Source organism: Panthera onca, chromosome E1 (genome assembly GCF_046562875.1).
Source record: "Panthera onca isolate mPanOnc1 chromosome E1, mPanOnc1 haplotype 2, whole genome shotgun sequence".
NCBI lineage: Eukaryota > Metazoa > Chordata > Mammalia > Carnivora > Felidae > Panthera > Panthera onca.
This window is the reverse complement of record NC_138352.1, coordinates 45285522-45305157: the sequence shown is the minus strand read 5'-3', so window position 1 is coordinate 45305157 and position 19636 is coordinate 45285522. Positions and strand designations below refer to the sequence as shown.

The following is a 19636-nucleotide window of genomic DNA, read 5'->3' as shown; positions in this document are numbered from 1 at the left end:
CAATATCTGCAATCCAACCAAATCCTTTAATTCCAGAATGACACCTAAAACACGTTCTTTTTTCCATTTAAAAAATTTTATGTCTACCTATCTTTATTTTCCTGTAACATGTATTGTCTTTGTAGTAAGAAAAGGTCTTCTAAAGATATTTTTAAAAATTTATTTAAAACATAAACATAATTAAGACATAAATACTGTCAGAGAATCTCCAGCATGATCCAAGGGAGAGAGCATCTGGATCCACAAACAAAAACATCTAATTTGTGGGACAGATATGTCCCTCTAGTGAAGATGAACAGACTGGACTATCATGCCCGATGGTACCTGCCTTTAAAAATATCCAACTAAGTCCATCTGATCTGATTCTATACTCTTTGAACAACAATCTGACTTCCTACGTAGCTTTGTCAAAAAAAAAAAAAACACAAAAAAAAGTAATGTTCCTTTACATACTGGAATGCCACTAGTAAGATATTCTCTTAAAAACAGAAGCTATCTCAGGGACGCCTGGGTGGCTCAGTCGATTAAGCATCTGACTTCAGCTCAGATCATGATCTCACAGTTCGTGGGTTCAAGCCCCGCATCGAGCCTCATGTCAGGCTCTGCACTGACAGCTCGGTCCCTGGAGCCTGCTTCAGTTTCTGTGTCTCCCTCTCTCTCTGCCCCTCTCCCGCTTGTGCACACATACATGCGCTCTCTCTCTCTCTCTCTCTCTCTCTCTCTCTGTCTCAAAAATAAATAAGCATTTAAAACAGAAGCTATAGGGGTGCCTGGGTGGCTCAGTCAGTTAACACAGAAGCTACCTCAACTGGATGATATCAAAGGCAAACACATAATTCCAATCTTTAAGCAATTATAGCATAAAAAGACAAAGCATGGAACTTAGCTTATCCTAGAAATAGCAGTCTAAAACACTTAAATCAATGCAATTGCTTAACAATAAATAATCAGAAAATAATTAAAATATAGTGTGTACAATATGGGGGCAAAAGGGGATCACCACTTAAATTTCTCATTTTTTATTTCATTTTTCCTTTCTCATTAAAAAAAAGTAATTATCTGTACTATCTTGGAAGAATCTGTTAATAGTGACATACACTTTTAAAATTTACCTGGTATTCATTTTACCATAGAAGAGCCTAGAACAGCAATGTTCAAACTAATTTTCAGCAATGATGAAAATGCTATCTCTGCTGTACAATTTGGTAGCCACTGGCCATGAGACTTTGAGCACTAGAAATGAATTGTAGATTTTATTTAGTTTTAATTAATTTAAATTTAAACAGCCACATGTAGCTAGTGCCTACTGTTTTGGACAGTGCAGGCCTAGAAGAATCCTCAGACACCATTCATATCAACTCCCTTTTTTTAGAATTGAGAAAACTGAAGCCATAATCCACAGCTTACCTCTGGCTACTCGTTCAGATAAAATTACACTTTAAAACTGTGCAAGGTCAATCGTATTACACGTGAAGTACAGAGTGTGTCCATTGTTCCAAGAATATTACCTGGAAGTAGTTGCAGTGTGCATAGGAAGAGGCAGTGGGAGTCACACAACTACTTAGAGCGTCCATGTGGGTAGAAGGAGAGCAGCACTGTAGTACAGCTGGGACAAATTCAAACAGAAAAGAGGCATCAACCAAGTTAACCTGTGTAGCATTTAAAGCACTCCCCTTTCAACTTGGAAAGAAAAATTCCAAACGTTTTCCTTTGGGGATGCAATAAAATTAGATTTAGTACAATCAGGTGCTATTATTTGTTGAAAACAACATGGTAATTAACCAATTTAAAAAGTCATTTTAGGGGCGCCTGGGTGGTGCAGCTAAGCGTCTGACTCTTAATCTTGGCTCAGGTCATGATCTCATGGTTCATGAGTTCAAGCCCAGCATCAGGCTTGGTGCTGATGATGCAGGGCCTGCTTGGGATTCTGTCTCTCCTTCTCTCTGACCCTCCCCTGCTTGTACTCGCTCTCTTAAAATAAACAAACTTAAAAAAAATTTTTTAAGTCATTTTAAAGGGTCATGTCTACTTTTCTAAATGATTTCTCTGGCACCTAAACATTTTGTCACCTTTCTAACCAAATATTTATTCTTATTGAATGTAATTTCATTTTGCTGAAGGGGTGCCTGGGTGGCTCAGTTGGTTGGGCATCTGACTTTGGCTCAGGTCATGATCTCACCGTCCGTGGATTCGAGCCCTGCATCGGGCTCTGTGCTGACAGCTCGGAGCCTGCAACATGCTTCGGATTCTGTCTCCCTCTCTCTCTGCCTCTCCCCCATTCAAGCTCTGTTTCTGTCTCTCTCAAAAATAAACATTAAAAAAAATTTCATTTTACTGAAAATATCAGAACATGTTTGGAATTCCAAAATAATTGTTTCAAATATTTTAATAGTAACAAACATTTGGAGGAGGGTGTGATTTTAAGGATAAAATAAGTGAAATACTGTCCAAATGTTCTTACCATTATATAACGCATCCAGTAAAATCCAGGCAAACATGTTTTAACCACTTAAAGAAATTACTAAGAATTTGGATCCAAGACCAAAATCTTAATTGCTACATAAACTTGAGCAAGGTTAATCTCTTTGGGCCTCAGTTTCTGCATCTTATTAAAATGGGGGTAATAATAGTACATACCCTAGTATGTTTCTTGTGAGGAATGAATGAGCTAATAGGCATAAAGCACTTAGAATAGTACTGGAATACAGTAAGCAATCAAAAAATAAATAGCTAATGCCATTATTTTAACTAAAAAAGTAGGTTTTCCTAGTTTTCTCTTTACAGTTAGGATACCATAAAAAGATTGAACTCTTTGTATTGGGATAGTTACACTTACAGATGCAGTCTTTCTTTTTTCTTTTTTTAAATGTTTATTTATTTTTGAGAGAGAGACAGAGTGTGAGTGAGGGAGGGGCAGAGAGAGAGGGGACACAGAACCTGAAGCAGGCTCCAGGCTCTGAGATGTCAGCACAGACCCCGATATGGGGTTCAAACCCATGAACCGTGAGATCATGACCTGAGCCAAAAAGTTGGATGCTTAACCAACTGAGCCACCCAGGTGCCCCACAGATGCAGTCTTTTTTCTTTTAATTTTTTTTAACGTTTATTTATTTTTGAGACAGAGAGAGACAGAGCATGAACGGGGGAGGGGCAGAGAGAGAGGAAGACACAGAATCGGAAGCAGGCTCCAGGCTCTGAGCCATCAGCCCAGAGCCCGACGCGGGCCTCGAACTCACGGACCGCGAGATCGTGACCTGAGCTGAAGCTGGACGCTCAACCGACTGAGCCACCCAGGCAGATGCAGTCTTAATAATAGGTTGAGTTTCCTCTTTTCCAGAGAGAGACTCTCCACAATGAATGAGAATCAGTTATAACACATCACATCTTTGGATTAAACAGAGGATGACATTTATTGAGCGCCTACCATGTTCCAGGCACAGTAGTAGGTGCTTTACATATATTGCTTCATTTAATCCAAACAACAATTGAATGAGGTATTAACATTACTTTACAAAAATAAGGAAACTAAAGCTCAGAGACGTTAAATAATTTGCTGAAAGTCACAAAGCTGATATTGACAGGGTCAGCATCAAACTCCAAAGCCCAAGCTTTTTTTTCTTTTTTCTTTTTCTTTTCTTTTTTTTTTTTTTTTTTTTTTTTTTTTTTTTTTTTTTTTTTTTTTTTTTTTTGAGAGAGAGAGAGAGTGTGAGAGCAGGGGAGGGGCAGAGGGAGAGGTAGAGAGAGAGAATCCCAAGCAGGTTCCACACCCAGCACCAGTCCCACAACCATGAGATCAAGACCTGAGCCAAAATGAAGAGTTGGACTCTTAACCAACTGAGCCACCCAGGTGCCCCCACATGCTCTTTAGTGTACCACAATACTTCCCAAATCTTTTCTTCTTCCTAAAATGTAACACTTTAATTTTACTAGAACTCCATTTGATGAATGTTTTTGCCTTTGTTATAAGATGGAAGCTTTCTACTTTTATGTCCACATTTTTCATATTTTGTATATGCTAATAAAATTACTTAAAAAAAACTTATTCTATAATCTTTGAAAGTAAATCAGCCTAAGTGTTATAAAAATTCATTGCAATGTTTCCCAACTTATCTATTATTGACTACTGATTTTTAAAATGTCAGAAGTTCGGGGGTACCTGGGTGGCTCAGTTGGTTAAGTGTTCGACCTTGGCTCAGGACATGATCTCACAGTCCATGAGTTCAAGCTCCATGTAGGACTCTGTGCTGACAGCTCAGAGCCTGGAGCCTGTTTTGGTTTCTGTGTCTCCCTCTCTCTCTGCCCTTCCTCCCCCTCAAAATAATAAACATGAAAAAAAATTTTAAATGTCAGAAGTTCATAAAGGTATGCTAAAAATAAATATTTTCTAGTATCTTATGCAGTTTAAGCCATTAAATCTTGCACATGGAAGGAAAAACCTGAAATAATGGACAGAATTCTAGTTCTAGTACACATGTAAGGGTTGATGTTTTCTGAATTACATCATTTTAACAGTTCCAGTGATTTAAAAAGCCAGACATGACTAAGATGGCCATATAAAATTCATATTCTTATCACTTCCAATATAGGTTAGGCAAACAGGTTCTTACACTTTAACCTTTGAAGATTATTCAAGTATATAATTTCAATGTTATGGATTTGAATTTGATTTCCCAGGATATTTATGCTTTCAAACATCCTGGGAAATAACTTAAATCCAAAAGGAAAACACCAAGGAAGCATCTGTAGGGTTTGCCAAAACTCTGAAAAAAAAGTGGGACTTTTTTCTAGAGTTTTAACAGCTAAGGAAAACCTAGCCCCCTAGTGGCAGGAAAACACTCAGTCAGGAGCTGCAGTATTTACCCTTCAGGGTACCATAAAATAGTGTTTTCATTACAAATAAAACAATGAAAGGTATTAGGTTTACTTTGCTAATACTGCTCTGATTCCATTGCTTACATATTTTGAATAGTTGTTAAAGTGTACATTAAAATAAATCTCTTGGGGGCTCCTGGGTGGCTGAGTCAGTTAAGTGTCCGACTTCAGCTCAGGTCCTAATCTCTGGTTTGTGAGTTCAAGCCCCTCCTCAGGCTGTCTGATGTCAGCACAGAGCCTGCTTCAGATCCTCTGTCCCCCTGTCTCTCTGTCCTTCCCCTGAATGCACACATGCTCTCCCTCTCAAAATTAAAAACATTAAAAATGATAATAATAAGGAGCACCTGGGTGGCTCAGTTGGTTGAGTGTCCAACTTCAGCTCAAGTAATGATTTCATAGTTCATGAGTTCAAGCCCCACATCTGAGCAGACAGCTCAGAGCCTGGAGCCTGCTTCGAGTTCTGTGTCTCCCTCTCTCTCTGCCCCTCCCCACTCACACTGTGTGTCTCTCTCTCAAAAATGAATAAACATTAAAAATAATAATAGTAAAATTTATTGGATAAATAAAGTAAAATATACAATAGAGAATATATTAGTATATAGTTGATAGCTGATTTATTATCTAAGGAAACAGCAAAATGGATACTATCCTTTTAAGTGTCCAGTAACAAATGGAAAGTAGAAAGTTACCTGCATGAAGAAAAGGGGAACATGAATAGATAATCCAAAAAGATTCCTCAATGGCTATTTCCTTACCAGTGCAATCCCATTTTGTATAATCAACAAAATAGAACAAAGTAAGATACTAGTTAGCTTACAGAATATGAAAAACTTAGCTATAGAACAGCAACTGTGTGCTTAGTACATGAAAAATTAACCTAGTGTGTATTATGAAAGCATTGTGAAAGCACTGACATTTATAAAACTGAATTTATCACTATGTCCTAAGGTACATTCATCTGCATAAAGAACTTCCACTATCTTCCCGAAGGCATTGTTCACTTAAGGTATTAAATTGCATGTAGAATATAAAACTGGAAATAATGGACAGAATTCTATTTCAGGGGCGCCTGGGTGGCTCAGTTGGTTAAGCTTCCCACTCACGATCTCATGGTTCATGAGATTGAGCCCCACGTCGGGTTCCTTACTTCCAATGCAGAGCCTACTTGGGATTCTCTCTCTCTCTCTCTCTCTCCCCCAAAATAAATAATAAAACTTAAAAAAAAAGAATTCTATTTCAGATATAAATATAATAGTTAATGACATTTTTAAAAGAATTCTGGTAATTAGAAAAATTCAGGATTACTAAAAATTATCCAAAAGTAAAAATTTTCACTCCTACTAAAGGTAAGGAAAACAAGTTCATACTTGTTTATCCTATGGAGGTTATTCAAATATATAATTAAAATGTTTTGGACTTGAATCTACTCCAGAATAGTAGTGTCAGCAGTGAGAAAATTCTCAATATAAATGCTCAGCAGGAAAAACATCCTAATAGTAAATTTAGTTTCAAGATAAGTTACTATATATCTAGGACCCCAACACTTCCTCATTTATAGTAAGGTAAAGGTCTTCTGGGAATATACCCAAAAAAAGTGAAAGCAGGCACTCAAACTAATATTTGTGCACCCATATTCACAGCAGTATTGTTCACAATAGCCAAAAAGTGGAAGCAACCCAATGTCTACCAACAGATCAATGGATAAACAAAATGTGGTATATACATACAACGGAAAATTATTCAGCATTAAAAAATCAGGAAATTTTAGGGATGCCTGGGTGGCTCAGTCCAGCATGGAGCCTGGAGCCCACTTCGAGTTCTGTGTCTCTCCCTCTCTCTCTGCCCCTCCCCTGCCCCTGCTCACACTCTGTCTCTCTCTCTCTCTCAAAAATAAGTAAACATTAAAAAAATTTTTTTAAATAAGGAAATTTTGGCCCATGTAAAAATATCGATGAATCTTGAAAACAGTATGCTTAGTGAAATAAGCCAATCTCAAAAGGGCAAATATTGTATGATTCTTTTTTTTTAATTATTTTTCTTTTTTAGGAAGGGGAGAGCACAAAACTGGGGGAGAGGGGCAGAGGAAGAGAGAGAATCTTAAGTCTCTCCACGCTGAGTGTGGAGCCAGACGTGGGGATCGATCCCATTACCCTGGGATCATGACATGAGCTGAAATCAAGAGTCAGATGCTCAACTGACTGAGCCACCCAGGCACCACTGTATGATTCTTCTTAGATGAGTGTCAGAGAGTTGTCAAGTTCATAGACAGAAAGTAGAATGGTGGTTGCCAGGAGCTAGAGGAAGAAGGGAATATGATATTAGTGTTTAACAGTATGGAGTCTCAGCTGGAGAAGATGAAAAAGTCCTGGAGATGGAAGGTGATAATGCTAGTATAACAATGTGATTGTATTTAATGCCACAAAACTGTAGACTTAAAAATGTTTAAAATGGTAAATTCTACATTATTTACATTTTACCTCAACAAAAAGAAAGACAAATATAATTGTGCTTTTGCTTAGTTTCTTCTGGCAGCTAAAGAGAACTTCCTCTTTCCATAAGAAGAAAATCAAACCTTTTCAAAGAAACGGACAATAAAGGCTTGACCACAAGAATAAGAGCATTGGAAAGCTCTTATAACTTCAGTTCTATATTTGTCATGTACATTATATAGAATAGAAAAAATAAATTCTTTAGAATTTAAATATACTTTAAAACAATAATAAGCAATTCTTTTTGCCCAAGATTCAATTCAAAAAAAAAATAATGATACAATATTTATTTTTTCAATAAAAAATAAAATATCATAGGCACCTTGCAGAGGAAGTTGTATATTCTTACAAATGACTGTATTTAACCTTTAAGATGTTAATATGTAGGGTCTTTTGAAAGATAGCTTTTAAAATATTTTATTCTTTTGGGGCGCCTGGGTGGCTCATCGGTTATGAGGTCATGATCTCCCAGTTCGTGAGTTTGAGCCCCACATAGGGCTCTGTGCTGACAGCTCAGAGCCTGGAGCCTGACTCAGATTCTGTGTCTTCCTCTCTCCCTCAAAAATAAAGAAAAGAAATGAGGTGAAGGGCAGCTACAAATTGCTCATCACTGCTTTAAGTTTAAAACTTAACTTTAAAAACAATGCAAAACTGACTTTGGGTCAATTCAGCATTATAACATTAGTTAAAGGAAAACATTCCTCAATATAGGCCTCTAGATAAATATGAATATTTTGGGGGCACCTGGCTGATTCAGTCAGTGGAGCATGTGACTCTTGATCTCAGTGTCATGAGTTCAAGCCCACATTGAGATGAGCGTGGAGCCTACTTAAAAATGAATGAATGAATGAATGGATGGATGGATCAATCAATCAATCAATCAATCAATATTATTATGTATGTTCAGATATGTAGAGAATTAATACAATAAAAAGATCTAGGGGCACCTGGCTGGCTTGGCCAGTGAAGCACGTACATGACCCTTGATCTCAGGATCATGAGTTCAAGCCCCACACTGGGTGTAGAGCTTGCTTTAAAAAAATTAAAAATATATGGGGCACCTGGGTGGCTCTGTCAGTTAAGTGTCCAACTTTGGCTCAGGTCATGATCTCACAGCTCATGAGTTCGAGCCCCATGTCAGGCTCTTTGTGCTGACAGCTCTGGGCCTGGAGCCTGCTTTGGATTCTGTGTCTCCCCCACACCTTTCTGCCCCTCCCCCAACTCTGCTCTGTTTCTGTCTCTCTCAAAAATAAACATTAAAAAAAATTTTTAATTAAAAATATAAAATAAAAAATAAAAAGGTCTAAAAGTTTTGTATACAAAAGGGCAACTGGGGCACCTGGGTGGCTCAGCAGGTTAAGCATCTGACTTCTGCTCAGATTATGATCTTGCACTTCATGTGTTCAAGCCCCAAGTTGGGCTCCCTGCTGACAGTTCAGTGTGGAACCTGCTTGGCATTCTCTCTCTCTCTCCTCTCTCTCTGCCCCTTTCCCACTCACACTTTTTTTCTCTCTGTCTCTCAAAATAAGTAAATAAAAACTTTTTTAAAAAGGAAATTAAATTACAGTAGCATGCTACGAAAATAATATCAAAAGAAAGAAATGAATCTAAGATAGGACAAGACTAAAAAGAGTCAATCAATACTGGATCTACATTTTGTCTTTGAAGCGATGATAAGAGTGGAAAAAATGTCATCAACTAGGCAAAGAAAATAAACACTTCAAGAGAGGAATGACAAATGTAAGAAATGATTCAGATGAGTCATTCTGAGTCAGTTGGACAGCAATGTTCTAGTCTCAATGTTTGGCTTTACTAAAGAAATTAATTTATAAAATACTACAAAATTCAAACTTTACAGACTATAATATTTGAATACCAGATTCAAGTTTATTAACAATATAATTTTTAAAAATTTTTAATGTTTATTTATTTTCTTGAGAGACAGAGACACAGACAGAGTGTGAGAGGGGGAGGGCAGAGAGAGAGGAAGACACAGGGAGAGAGGAAGACACAGAGAGAGAGAAAGAATCTGAAGCAGGCTCCAGGCTCTGAGCTGTCAGCACAGAGCCTGGTGTGGGGCTCAAACCCACAAACCCGGAAATCATGACCTGAGCCCAAGTTGGATGCTCAACCAACTGAGCCAACCCAGGAGCCTCTATTATCAATAGAATTTTTAAATGAAGTCAGCTGTTGCTGCTTACTAAAATTTGATCCAAACTTCAAATCATATAGTTCACTTCAAAAAGATTCAAGTGTGACCATTATTCCAAAATTAGTTACTTCATTATTATTTCAAGAGCTGAGTTTGAAAATGATCATTATCCTGCCTCTGAGAATGATATTCTATTTAACTTTGGTTAAGTCATTTGTAATGCTCTTCATAAACAGGTACTCATTAACTACTGGTTAAGTTGCTCACTACTTTTTGCCTCCTTCACCTAAAATTTGGAGGAGTCAAATACTTCTACAGTATTTTTATGGCACTTTCTTTTCCATAGTAGGTCTCTTTTACTTACGAATACAACCTTTTTTTTTTTAAAGTTTATTTATGTGTTTTTGAGGGGGGGGGCGCTGAAGGAGAGAGAATCCCAGGCAGTCCCCACCTTGCCAGCACAGAGCCTGATGCGGGGCTCAATCTCATGAACTCTGAGATCATGACCCGACCTGAAACCAAGAGTTGATGCTCAACCAACTGAGCCACCCAGGCACCCCAACAATACAACTTTTTATTTATATAGTACTTTAGAATGTTCAAAGCAGTCTTGCTTATTACATTATAGCATAGACCTAGTCTATGTAGTAGGTATCATCATGAGATCATGAAACTTATTTTCAGAAGCTCAGAAACTTTATAGTCACTTCAACGTTCCCAAAACAAAAATTCAGATAACACAAGATTCTATTTCACATGTACTGTACACTATCAAAACATCAGCAGCACTTACCTGTTCTTTTAATGTCTGTTTCCTAGCCCTTACCTTGAACTCTTGGACATAATTTTCAATTAATTAATCTATTCACCTGTTTATTTCTTTATTTGACAATTTTCAACTTATAATTTTACATCCAAGCTAACATAAAATATTTTTTAAATAACATATCCTAAATCATAATAATTTAACAAACAGTATTTCTATAATGAATGAATAATAGTAACTATTTGTAGTGTTTTCTGGTAAATGATACTTAAGTGGTTCTCAAAAAATTTAGAACTAGGTGTTTCTGAGAAGATTGTCTGGAACTTGAAATACATGTTCCCATAGAAACAACATCATATAAGTTAATTTGGCTCCTAGACCAGATTATAACCACCTGTACCATAAGTGTAGGACTAATAGTAATATAGAACCTAACCACCATATCTAATATGTCCATAGGAAAATGCCTCCAAAATTCCAAATTGGAAAGCCAAGTACATTTCTACATTTCTCTTGCTGCAGGCCTTCTGAATTTAAACTCCCCAACAGCTTCTGAGTCTTTAGTAGTTTGAGGAAGGGGGTTTGGATGGAGTTTAGGAAAGGAAACACTTACTGGTAAAGGGAAGGGAGGTAAGGGTATTATCCAGTTGATGGGCTACAGAATGTAAAACAAGTGTAAAGAAGACACAGACTGTCTCTCTCTATATGCATATGTATTGTATGTATGCATGGAACACAGCTGAAATTATAATTTAGATAGTAATGCCTAATCTGTTCATTAAAATGTTGAACTAAACTATTCACTAGAAGATATAAAACTTCTAACATGAATTTAGTCATCTATTTTTTGTTTTTCAAAGAAGTAGCTGAAAATATGAAAAAATACTAGGCTTCAACCTTTTTTAAAATTTCTAATAGGCAAGGGGCACTGGGGTGGCTAAGTCGGTTGAGCATCAGGTCATGATCTCTCAGTTCAGGTCATAATCTCTTGGTTGGTGAGTTTGAGCCCCACATCAGGCTCACTGCTGTCAGCGCAGAGCCCACTTCAGACCCTCTGTCCCCCTCTCTCTGCCCCTCCCGTGCTTGTGCACGCATGGGCGCTCTGTCTCTCTCAAAAATAAACATTTAAAAAAAATTTCTAATAGGCAAAATGAATAAAAGTGCTAAGTCATCCTTAATCCATATACTTCCTTTGCCTTTTCCTTCTCAATTCCATCCACCAAAACAGTAGCAGCTCTAAAAATATACAAAACCCAATCTAATTTAAATTCTTGTTTTATTATTTTAATATCAAAATATTATATATTTTGGGAAAATCAAGCAATCTCTTTTACTGCTATATTTAGGTAGAATGCAATAAGCCGATAGTAAAAGAATACAGTTGGGTGATACAGCTAGAAAATAGTGAGTACTGTTACAAACAGAAGTTAACAGATTTATAACTTTTAAAAGTCAACAAATTATTTAATTCCCCTAATTTACATTCTTTTCACCTATTCTAGCTTTGGATTTCCTCCTGCCTGGCAGAAATGGTGCTTCCAGATCTACATATTTGAGAAAATTAATATTCCTAGAGCCTTAATTCATTGGGCAAAGGAATACCCTCTTTCTTCTCTCTCTGGTCTTTTCTGAAAGCCTTGACCCTTGTCATATGTCTATTGCCCCTTTTGTCACTCAGTATTAAAGCACTTTACATGATGATATACACCACGATTATATGGTGTTCCTGCAAAACAGAAAATACATTTGAATGGAAAGGTAAGGCTATTATCTTGCAAAAGTGTACCCCCCCCCCAAAAAAAAACACTCTCCCCACCTACCCCAAGAAGCTCAACACATGGTCACTATCATAAGGATTCCTGATTAGTGGCTTGAGATCTACAGTATGCCTTCAATACCCTTGGTTGAGCTCTAGGTCAGCTGTCACTGTCAGGTTCTCTTCTCTGCTACTCTGCAGTTCTTAGTTGGCTGGGATTAACACTGCAGGGGCTGCCCTGTCAAACCACACCATCACATTTTTACTAGAAGAATATAATTTAGTTTTAAGAGATAGAAAGTATGCTCTTTTATTAAACTTCATTACTGAGATGCTAAAATGATTTCATTATGAGGTAATCCCACCTATAACATTAAAAAATGTAATATATACAGTTGACCCTTGAATAACATGAGTTTGAACTATGTGGGTATTTTTGGATATTTTTGATACAGTACAGTATTGTAAATGTATTTTCTCTTACGATTTTCTTAACATTTTCTTTTCTCTTACTATGTTATAAGAATATAGTACATAATACACATAACATACAAAAAATGTGCTAACCAACAGTTTATGTTATCTTAGGTAAGGCTTCCAGTGAAAATAGGTTACTAGTAGTTAAGTTTTGGGAGGATGAAAAGTTACACACAGATTTTCAACTGCAGGGGGTCAGCATCCCAACCCTGCATTGTTCAAGGGTCAACTATAACATGTATATAAATGTTTTTTAAAGAAACAAAATACTGCAACAAGAGCAGAGTCGGAACAAGGTCCCAGTGTAGTTATGTCCTAATTTCATTACTAGGACCCATTTTGAAGATATAAAAGTTTCACTAAAAACATACATCTTTCTGTACCAACAAAATGTTCACAATCTTTAAGAACACAATGAAATTTTATATATTGCTCAAAAATATGTTCTGATGAGAAATCTTTGACATTTCTTATGTGCATATTCATACTATTTTTAAGAATGCAGAAATGCATTTAGAAATACAAATGCCCATTATAAAATACTTTAAGAGAAGCCACTGAACTTGAATTTCTCATACCTGTTGGATAGTAGGCTTGGGAGTACTGCGCTGAGGGTGTGTAGTTACTGTATTTTTGGGAGGAGCTGACCATTGTTTGAGGACCTTGCTGAACGTGTACAGATGTGGCGCTTGGCTGCAGGGTATAGGTAACCTCAGTCGGAAACCTCTGCAGTACAGGAAATGGAACCCCTTTATCTGAAAAAGTGGGAGACGTTTCCACTTGTCCTGGATGCATTCCAAGGGAGTTCTGCCATGTTCTAGGAGGAATCGGGGTCCGATCTAAACCTTTCAGAGGGAAAGTACTATGGTTGTGGGATGAAGTTGATACGTAGGAGTAAGGAGACAAACTATCTCGCCGGAATGACCGGTGGAATTGTCCTACAGCCACTGGTCCTGCATAAAAGAGGAAGAGCGCGTTTACTAATTTTATATTGTACCACTGGATGTAGTAAACTAAAAGTTACAAAACATGAATGTGTTCAATTCTCAGCCATGTTTAACACAACAGAAATTTAGTTCTGGTAAAAACAAGTTCAGAATCCAGAATACAAGATTACACATACAATGCTAAAAAAATAATCAAATAAACTTTTGTTTCGTTCTCAATCTTAGTAAGAGACAAAGTAGCCAAACTCCAATATTAAATCAAATGTTAAATCAAATGCAATGTTCAAAGACTTTTATAGATGATTCAGTCATCTTACCTTTTTAACCTCAGTTGATTAACCCAGATTTTTCCAATCTATAAGCTACTTCGTAGAAGTTTTAGAAATTCCACTCAGTCTTTCAGATCATTGAGAAACCTTAATAATATGCACAGAAGTAAACACTTAACCATATACATAAAAGAAATAAGTGGGGATCAAAGAAGAACTATAACACAAACCAAAAAGAAAATGCTCTTTACTCCTTTTCAATTTTTTTTAAAGCTCATCTTTGCAGAAAAGTCAGGCTTGAAAACTTTGACTCAGTTCTTTTCTTCCTTTCTTAATCAAAAATTTTCTATGATCAAAAAAAAAATTTATTTTCCATAGTCTTTTTTTCCTCAGAGTATCCCCAGTAGAGTCCCTTCCTAGATATCCTAGGTATCGGCAGCTCTCAAACATTGATTTACATCTGAAATCACCTGTAGAGTTTGTTAAAAATCCATATACTCAAGCCCAGGGATTCTGATATTTGCTTTCTCCTATCTAGTAAGGTAGAAAGGAATTCAAAAGTGGAGATGATGAAGAGAGAGAAAGGGCATTACTATATAATGAGGAAAAAAGAAAATATACATGTTGCAGGCTGAACTTATTTTTCAGACTGTGATTCTTGAACACAATAAACAAAACTAGCCTGGGGTGCCTGGGTGGCTCAGTTGGTTGAGCATCTGACTCTTGATTTCAGCTCAGGTCATGATCTCACAGTCATGGGATCAAGCCCCATATTGGGCTCTGAGCTGAGCATGGAACCTGCAGAGCCCATATGGGATTCTCTCTCCCTCTTTCTCTCTTTCTCTGCCCCTCCCCCAGTGGTTCTCTCTCTCTCTCAAAGTAAATAAATAAAAATTAAAAAAAGAAAAAAGCTAGCTTTATTTTCCCAGGGAGGATGTTAAATTATGTGCTTCACAAATTCCTTTCAATTTGTTCCATTAAACTAATCTATAAAACAGAGGGGACGTCTAATTCATGTGCTACTCCTCTATTAAACTATATGGTAAAAGATGGCACTCAAATACCTACTTTTCCAAATATTTTAATTGTAAACCCATTCAACATGTTATACATCTTTCATTCTATTTCTGTGGTGTTTAATTTCCTCTAAAGAATAGAGCACTAGGAGCACTCCTAACCACTTCTGGTTTGGCACTGCCTGATTCAAGCCAATTTTCTTAATATAAACTCTTAAAAAATAATAAAAATTAAAAAAATAAAGCATTAATGACAAAAACAAATACATACACACATATATATACACACAAATTCTAAAGTAACCTGGAAATCAAGAAGTCTAAATCTAATGGGGGAAAAAAAGTCTAATTCAGAAGACTGAATGTATTCAAATGATACATACCTCTTAAAAACTGCTTTTCTTTTTTTTCCTTTAAAGTACAAAAAAAACAGTTTTTATGGAACTGGACTAGCAATTCCATATGTATACACACTTTGAACTACCAGAAACAATCCTTTAAGACCTAAAGAAACATTTTTTGCTCTTCACAACAGGTGTTTCTGAGATCTAAAACTACCCACCACTTGATTCTTCCTTGGATGCTTCACATGCTAAAACTATATATCACTACAGTGTGAAATAGCTAACCCTTCTTCCACCTTCTTTAGGGTTAAGATATTGATGAATTTTCAGATTGTCAGTAACTTAAACAGCTAATTAAAGAATTCTTTACCTTGATTTATCAAAATATAAAATCTACTTCTATCATGATAAAGTGATGGCCAAACATTCATATACTTTTAGATGTTTTTAGATGCATATGAAGACTGATAGGATTAGAAGCGCATTCTTTTACATTTGTTTTTTAAAAATAAAGAACTAAAACACATTCAGCTCTTATTTATTGTTAAGGGTTACCTCATAGGGCTCTATTCTGACTAACTTCACAGAATATCATCTGTATGTTTTCAGAACATCTGCAAGATATATTTGACAAAGTTTAAATCCAGAATTTTAGAAATGTAAGGCAGGATGCATTTCTGTTCATAAAGGTCTTATTCCTTTTATATAAATGGCTCTGAACTAATCAATTCCCAGGAAAAAAGTCTGCCTCTTGAGAGCTTGATATCCCCAGGCCAAAACAGATTCTCTACTATTACTCAGACTTGTTACTTAGTTTAGAAAGTTTTAAAAAATATTGTAAAATAAACTGCCACTAAAAACAAAATAACAAAGTGGAGCAAAAGAAAAAAAAAGGGAGAAACATGTGATTTTCACATTTCTTATCAAGGACATTCCTGAAAGGTGAACAAGACAACTATTTCAATGGATCTAGATAAAAAGGTACTAGAACAGAGGATGCTATTGTAAAAAAAAAAAAAAAAAAAAAAAAAAAAAAAAGACATAAGTATTCAAACCATAAGCTGAAGTAGAACACAGAAAACAAAGTGGAGACTAAGAAGTAGCAGTACAGTCAGACATATAACTAAAGAAATGGTCAAGCAGAATAAAAACTAGGTGAAGAGAAACAGAAGAGCCAAGGGCTTAGAACACAGAATTAAAGCGAACGAAGTTGGCCCAGTATTCTTGAACTTAGAATTACATTCCACCCACATCAGAAACACAATTCCCTAGGGGCGCCTGGGTGGCGCAGTCGGTTAAGCGTCCGACTTCAGCCAGGTCACGATCTCACGGTCCGTGAGTTCGAGCCCCGCGTCAGGCTCTGGGCTGATGGCTCGGAGCCTGGAGCCTGTTTCCGATTCTGTGTCTCCCTCTCTCTCTGCCCCTCCCCCGTTCATGCTCTGTCTCTCTCTGTCCCAAAAATAAATAAAAAACGTTGAAAAAAAAAAATTAAAAAAAAAAAAAAAAAAGAAACACAATTCCCTAGTGACCCAAGCCTATCGTGTAGACAATACACAACCGACATACCTTCTGCACATACCAACAGGCAGAATGGTAAAAAATAGAAATGTGTGAAAACTACAATAATCTTAGGTATATGTGGATTGATGTAATATCTACACTGCAAAAATATGAATTAAATTCATGTTATTCAACAAATAATCTTTAAAATGCTGACCAACTGAAGTTCATCTATATAGTTATAGAAGTTCAATGTGTGTGTGTGTATACATATATATATAAACTCTTTATATATATATTATATATATAAACTCTTTATATATATATATTATATATATAAACTCTTTATATATATTATATATATATAAACTCTGTGTATATATATATATATATATATACACACACACACATTGAATTTCTATAACTATATATATATACATATATGTGTATATGTGTATATATATATATGAGTTCAACTATAAGAAAATCTGACCGTCGGCAGCCCCTGTACTTCTTTCATTAAAATGGACTCTATTCTTAGAATACAACTGGGTTTAGGATATGTGAGGAGAAAAAGAGAAGTGAAAAAAGTGAGCAAGACTTGGTTTTTATGTACGCGCATTTGTATGTTTCTTTGCCTGAAGTAGTTACCCTATTACTCCCAAGAACACACTTTCCAGTCTTTTCTCCTTACACCCACCAGATACACAACCTAAAAAACAAATACCCACGTCAGAGATTCTGTCAAATGCATGCCAGGGTATTGTCTCCAGTGCCTTTCCCCATGCAATTCCCCACCAAAATCAATGGCCATCACATGGAAGTGGCTTAATATTCCTTTAGAATTCCTTTAGAACATTCCTTTGCCACTGCTATTTTTCCAACTTGTTACTAGAACTCTAACCTAATCCCTTATCTTCTAAACTCCACACACAAGCTAATCTCTTATCTTCTAAATTCCAAATGAACAAAATGCTGCCTCATTCATAACCCTGGGCCTAGGTTAAATCAAACAAAGTGTTACTTTTATTTGTATATTTTTAGCTTCCCATAACTAAAAAATAATCCTTACATATTTATGCTAGATCCAAATTAACATGGTGAAAATGTTTCTGTTGAAGACAAGAATGAATTCTCACTATTATATCCAGTTGCTGTTTTGAAATACTGCCTCATATCATGGACTCTTTAAACAGAGAAAAGGAATATTTGCCACCCTCACCTTCCTGGAAGAGGGGGAAGAGCATCGGAAGCCAAGTTTACAAAATAATTTTCTATCAGAAAGAATTTTTGCGTTTTTAGTAAATATATTTATACAAAGTTTTTTCATGACTGAAAGGTTGTAGCCAATAGTGAAAGATTCAAAGACATAAATGTGAACTTCCTAAAATTCCTCTTAACTACAACTTGACAGACAGTAAAGAAAACCATTTTGCCTTCTGTTTGTCTAACCATAACACCTCAAGTAAAGATCAGCTCTAATTAGCTATGATGAAAGAAACGTTTGGCCAATTCGTTCTATGCAGGAACAGGATCTTATGAAGAATTAATATATTATTATATATTTGCCCTTAAGATACACAATGTTTACCTTTCTATATATTACTTGGAACCTAAAATATGATTATTGTCAGAACATCTCTTCAGACTTCTTAGATGTGTCAATGGGTAGAAGATGGCACGTCTCTTCAAGGGCAAACTTCCACGTATAAATGTTCTACGTTTTCCTGGCTGACTTTGTTCCTTCCCACCTTGGCCATCATATCCTCACCCTCTACAGTAACTGTTTTGCTTCCCATTAGAGCAAAGGAGACCCTCCGGTGTTTCTTCCCGACCTAGTGCTTCAACAAAGGGCTACTTATTCTAGATGTTCGAAAAGGGAAGGGAAGAGTCTCAAGAAGGTAGATGGCTACGGGGGATTGGAGTTCAAGAGAGGCCAGGTACAGCAGAAAGACTACAGCAGAGGTCCCTTTGGCTGCCAGTGGACAATTAACCGGAACGGACTAAAAATGCCAAGGCCTTCCAGGGGACACACCGGCGGAAAGGGGGTGCTGGCGGTCGTGGGAAACGGTGGGGGCGACGTGACCTATTTCTCGGGAAGCCCAGCAGAAAGTGGATCACCTTCGCACCTGAGGATGTGTGAAATGCCCTCGGAAGTGGCGGTTGCTCCCCGTCGCCCCATGTGCCTGGTAGTGGTCATGGACTCACCATGCGGCTCGGGCCGGGGCCCCGCGGGTGGCGGCGGCTCTTGGTGCTGCAGCGGGGAGGTGGAGGCCGAGGCCGAGGCCGAGGCCGAGGCGGAGGCCGACGTAATGAGGAGCCTCTGGAAGCGGTTGGGCGGGCGGCAGGGCACCTCCAGGCCGGCGGCCAGCTTGGCCTTGTTGGCGCTGGTGAGCCTCTTGAGGTGCACCAGCAGCTGCGGCTGGTCGCGGCGGAAGTGTGGGCTGTGGAAGTGGTGGAGCGGCCCGTCGCCCGCCGGTCCGCCGCCCCCGGGCCCCGGCCCGGGCCCCGCCGCGCCCGGCCCGCCCAGCACCACCTTGCGGAAGCCGTAGAGGTTGAGCTGGCGGATGAAGCTGGTGAAGTTGGTGGTTTTGAAGAGCTCGGGCTCGGCCCCGTTGCCCCCCACACCGCCGCTGCCGCCGCCGCCGCCACCGCCGCCACCGCCACCGCCCCCGGCCCCCGCCCCGGGCGGGCTGAGCAGCTCGGCCTCGAAGAGCGGCTGGTCGATGAGCAGCCCCTCGCCACGGCCGTCCCAGCGGATCGAGCGGTACCGGGGACTGTTCACCAACCGCCACAGCTTGGCGGGGAAGTTGTTGGGGTTGATGGGGGTGGAGAGCAGCGCCTCCTCCATCGCCCCCGCCCGGGCACTGGGCCTCGCCCCGCAGAGCCTGGCTCTTCCACCCCGTTCTCGATCCCCTCCCCCTTGCCCGGCCTTCGCTGCGCCCTGCCCCCTCCTGCCTGCGCCAGGCCCGCCGCGTACCCCGGGACCGTTGGCGCACGAGCCTCTGCCGCGCCTTCCAACGCGTCCAATGGGGCCTCGAGTTCCCA

At 38.3% G+C, this 19636-nt stretch overlaps 1 protein-coding gene across 1 annotated transcript in view; it reads right to left on the bottom strand.

Moving 5' to 3' along the window:
- Positions 1-19636, bottom strand: part of HSF5 (heat shock transcription factor 5) — a 44564-nt gene that overhangs the window by 24718 nt on the left and 210 nt on the right. Inside the window, 3 exon segments of the mRNA XM_078437358.1 lie at positions 1509-1606; positions 13091-13465; positions 18797-19636. Coding sequence (XP_078293484.1) covers positions 1509-1606; positions 13091-13465; positions 18797-19636 — 1313 coding nt within the window.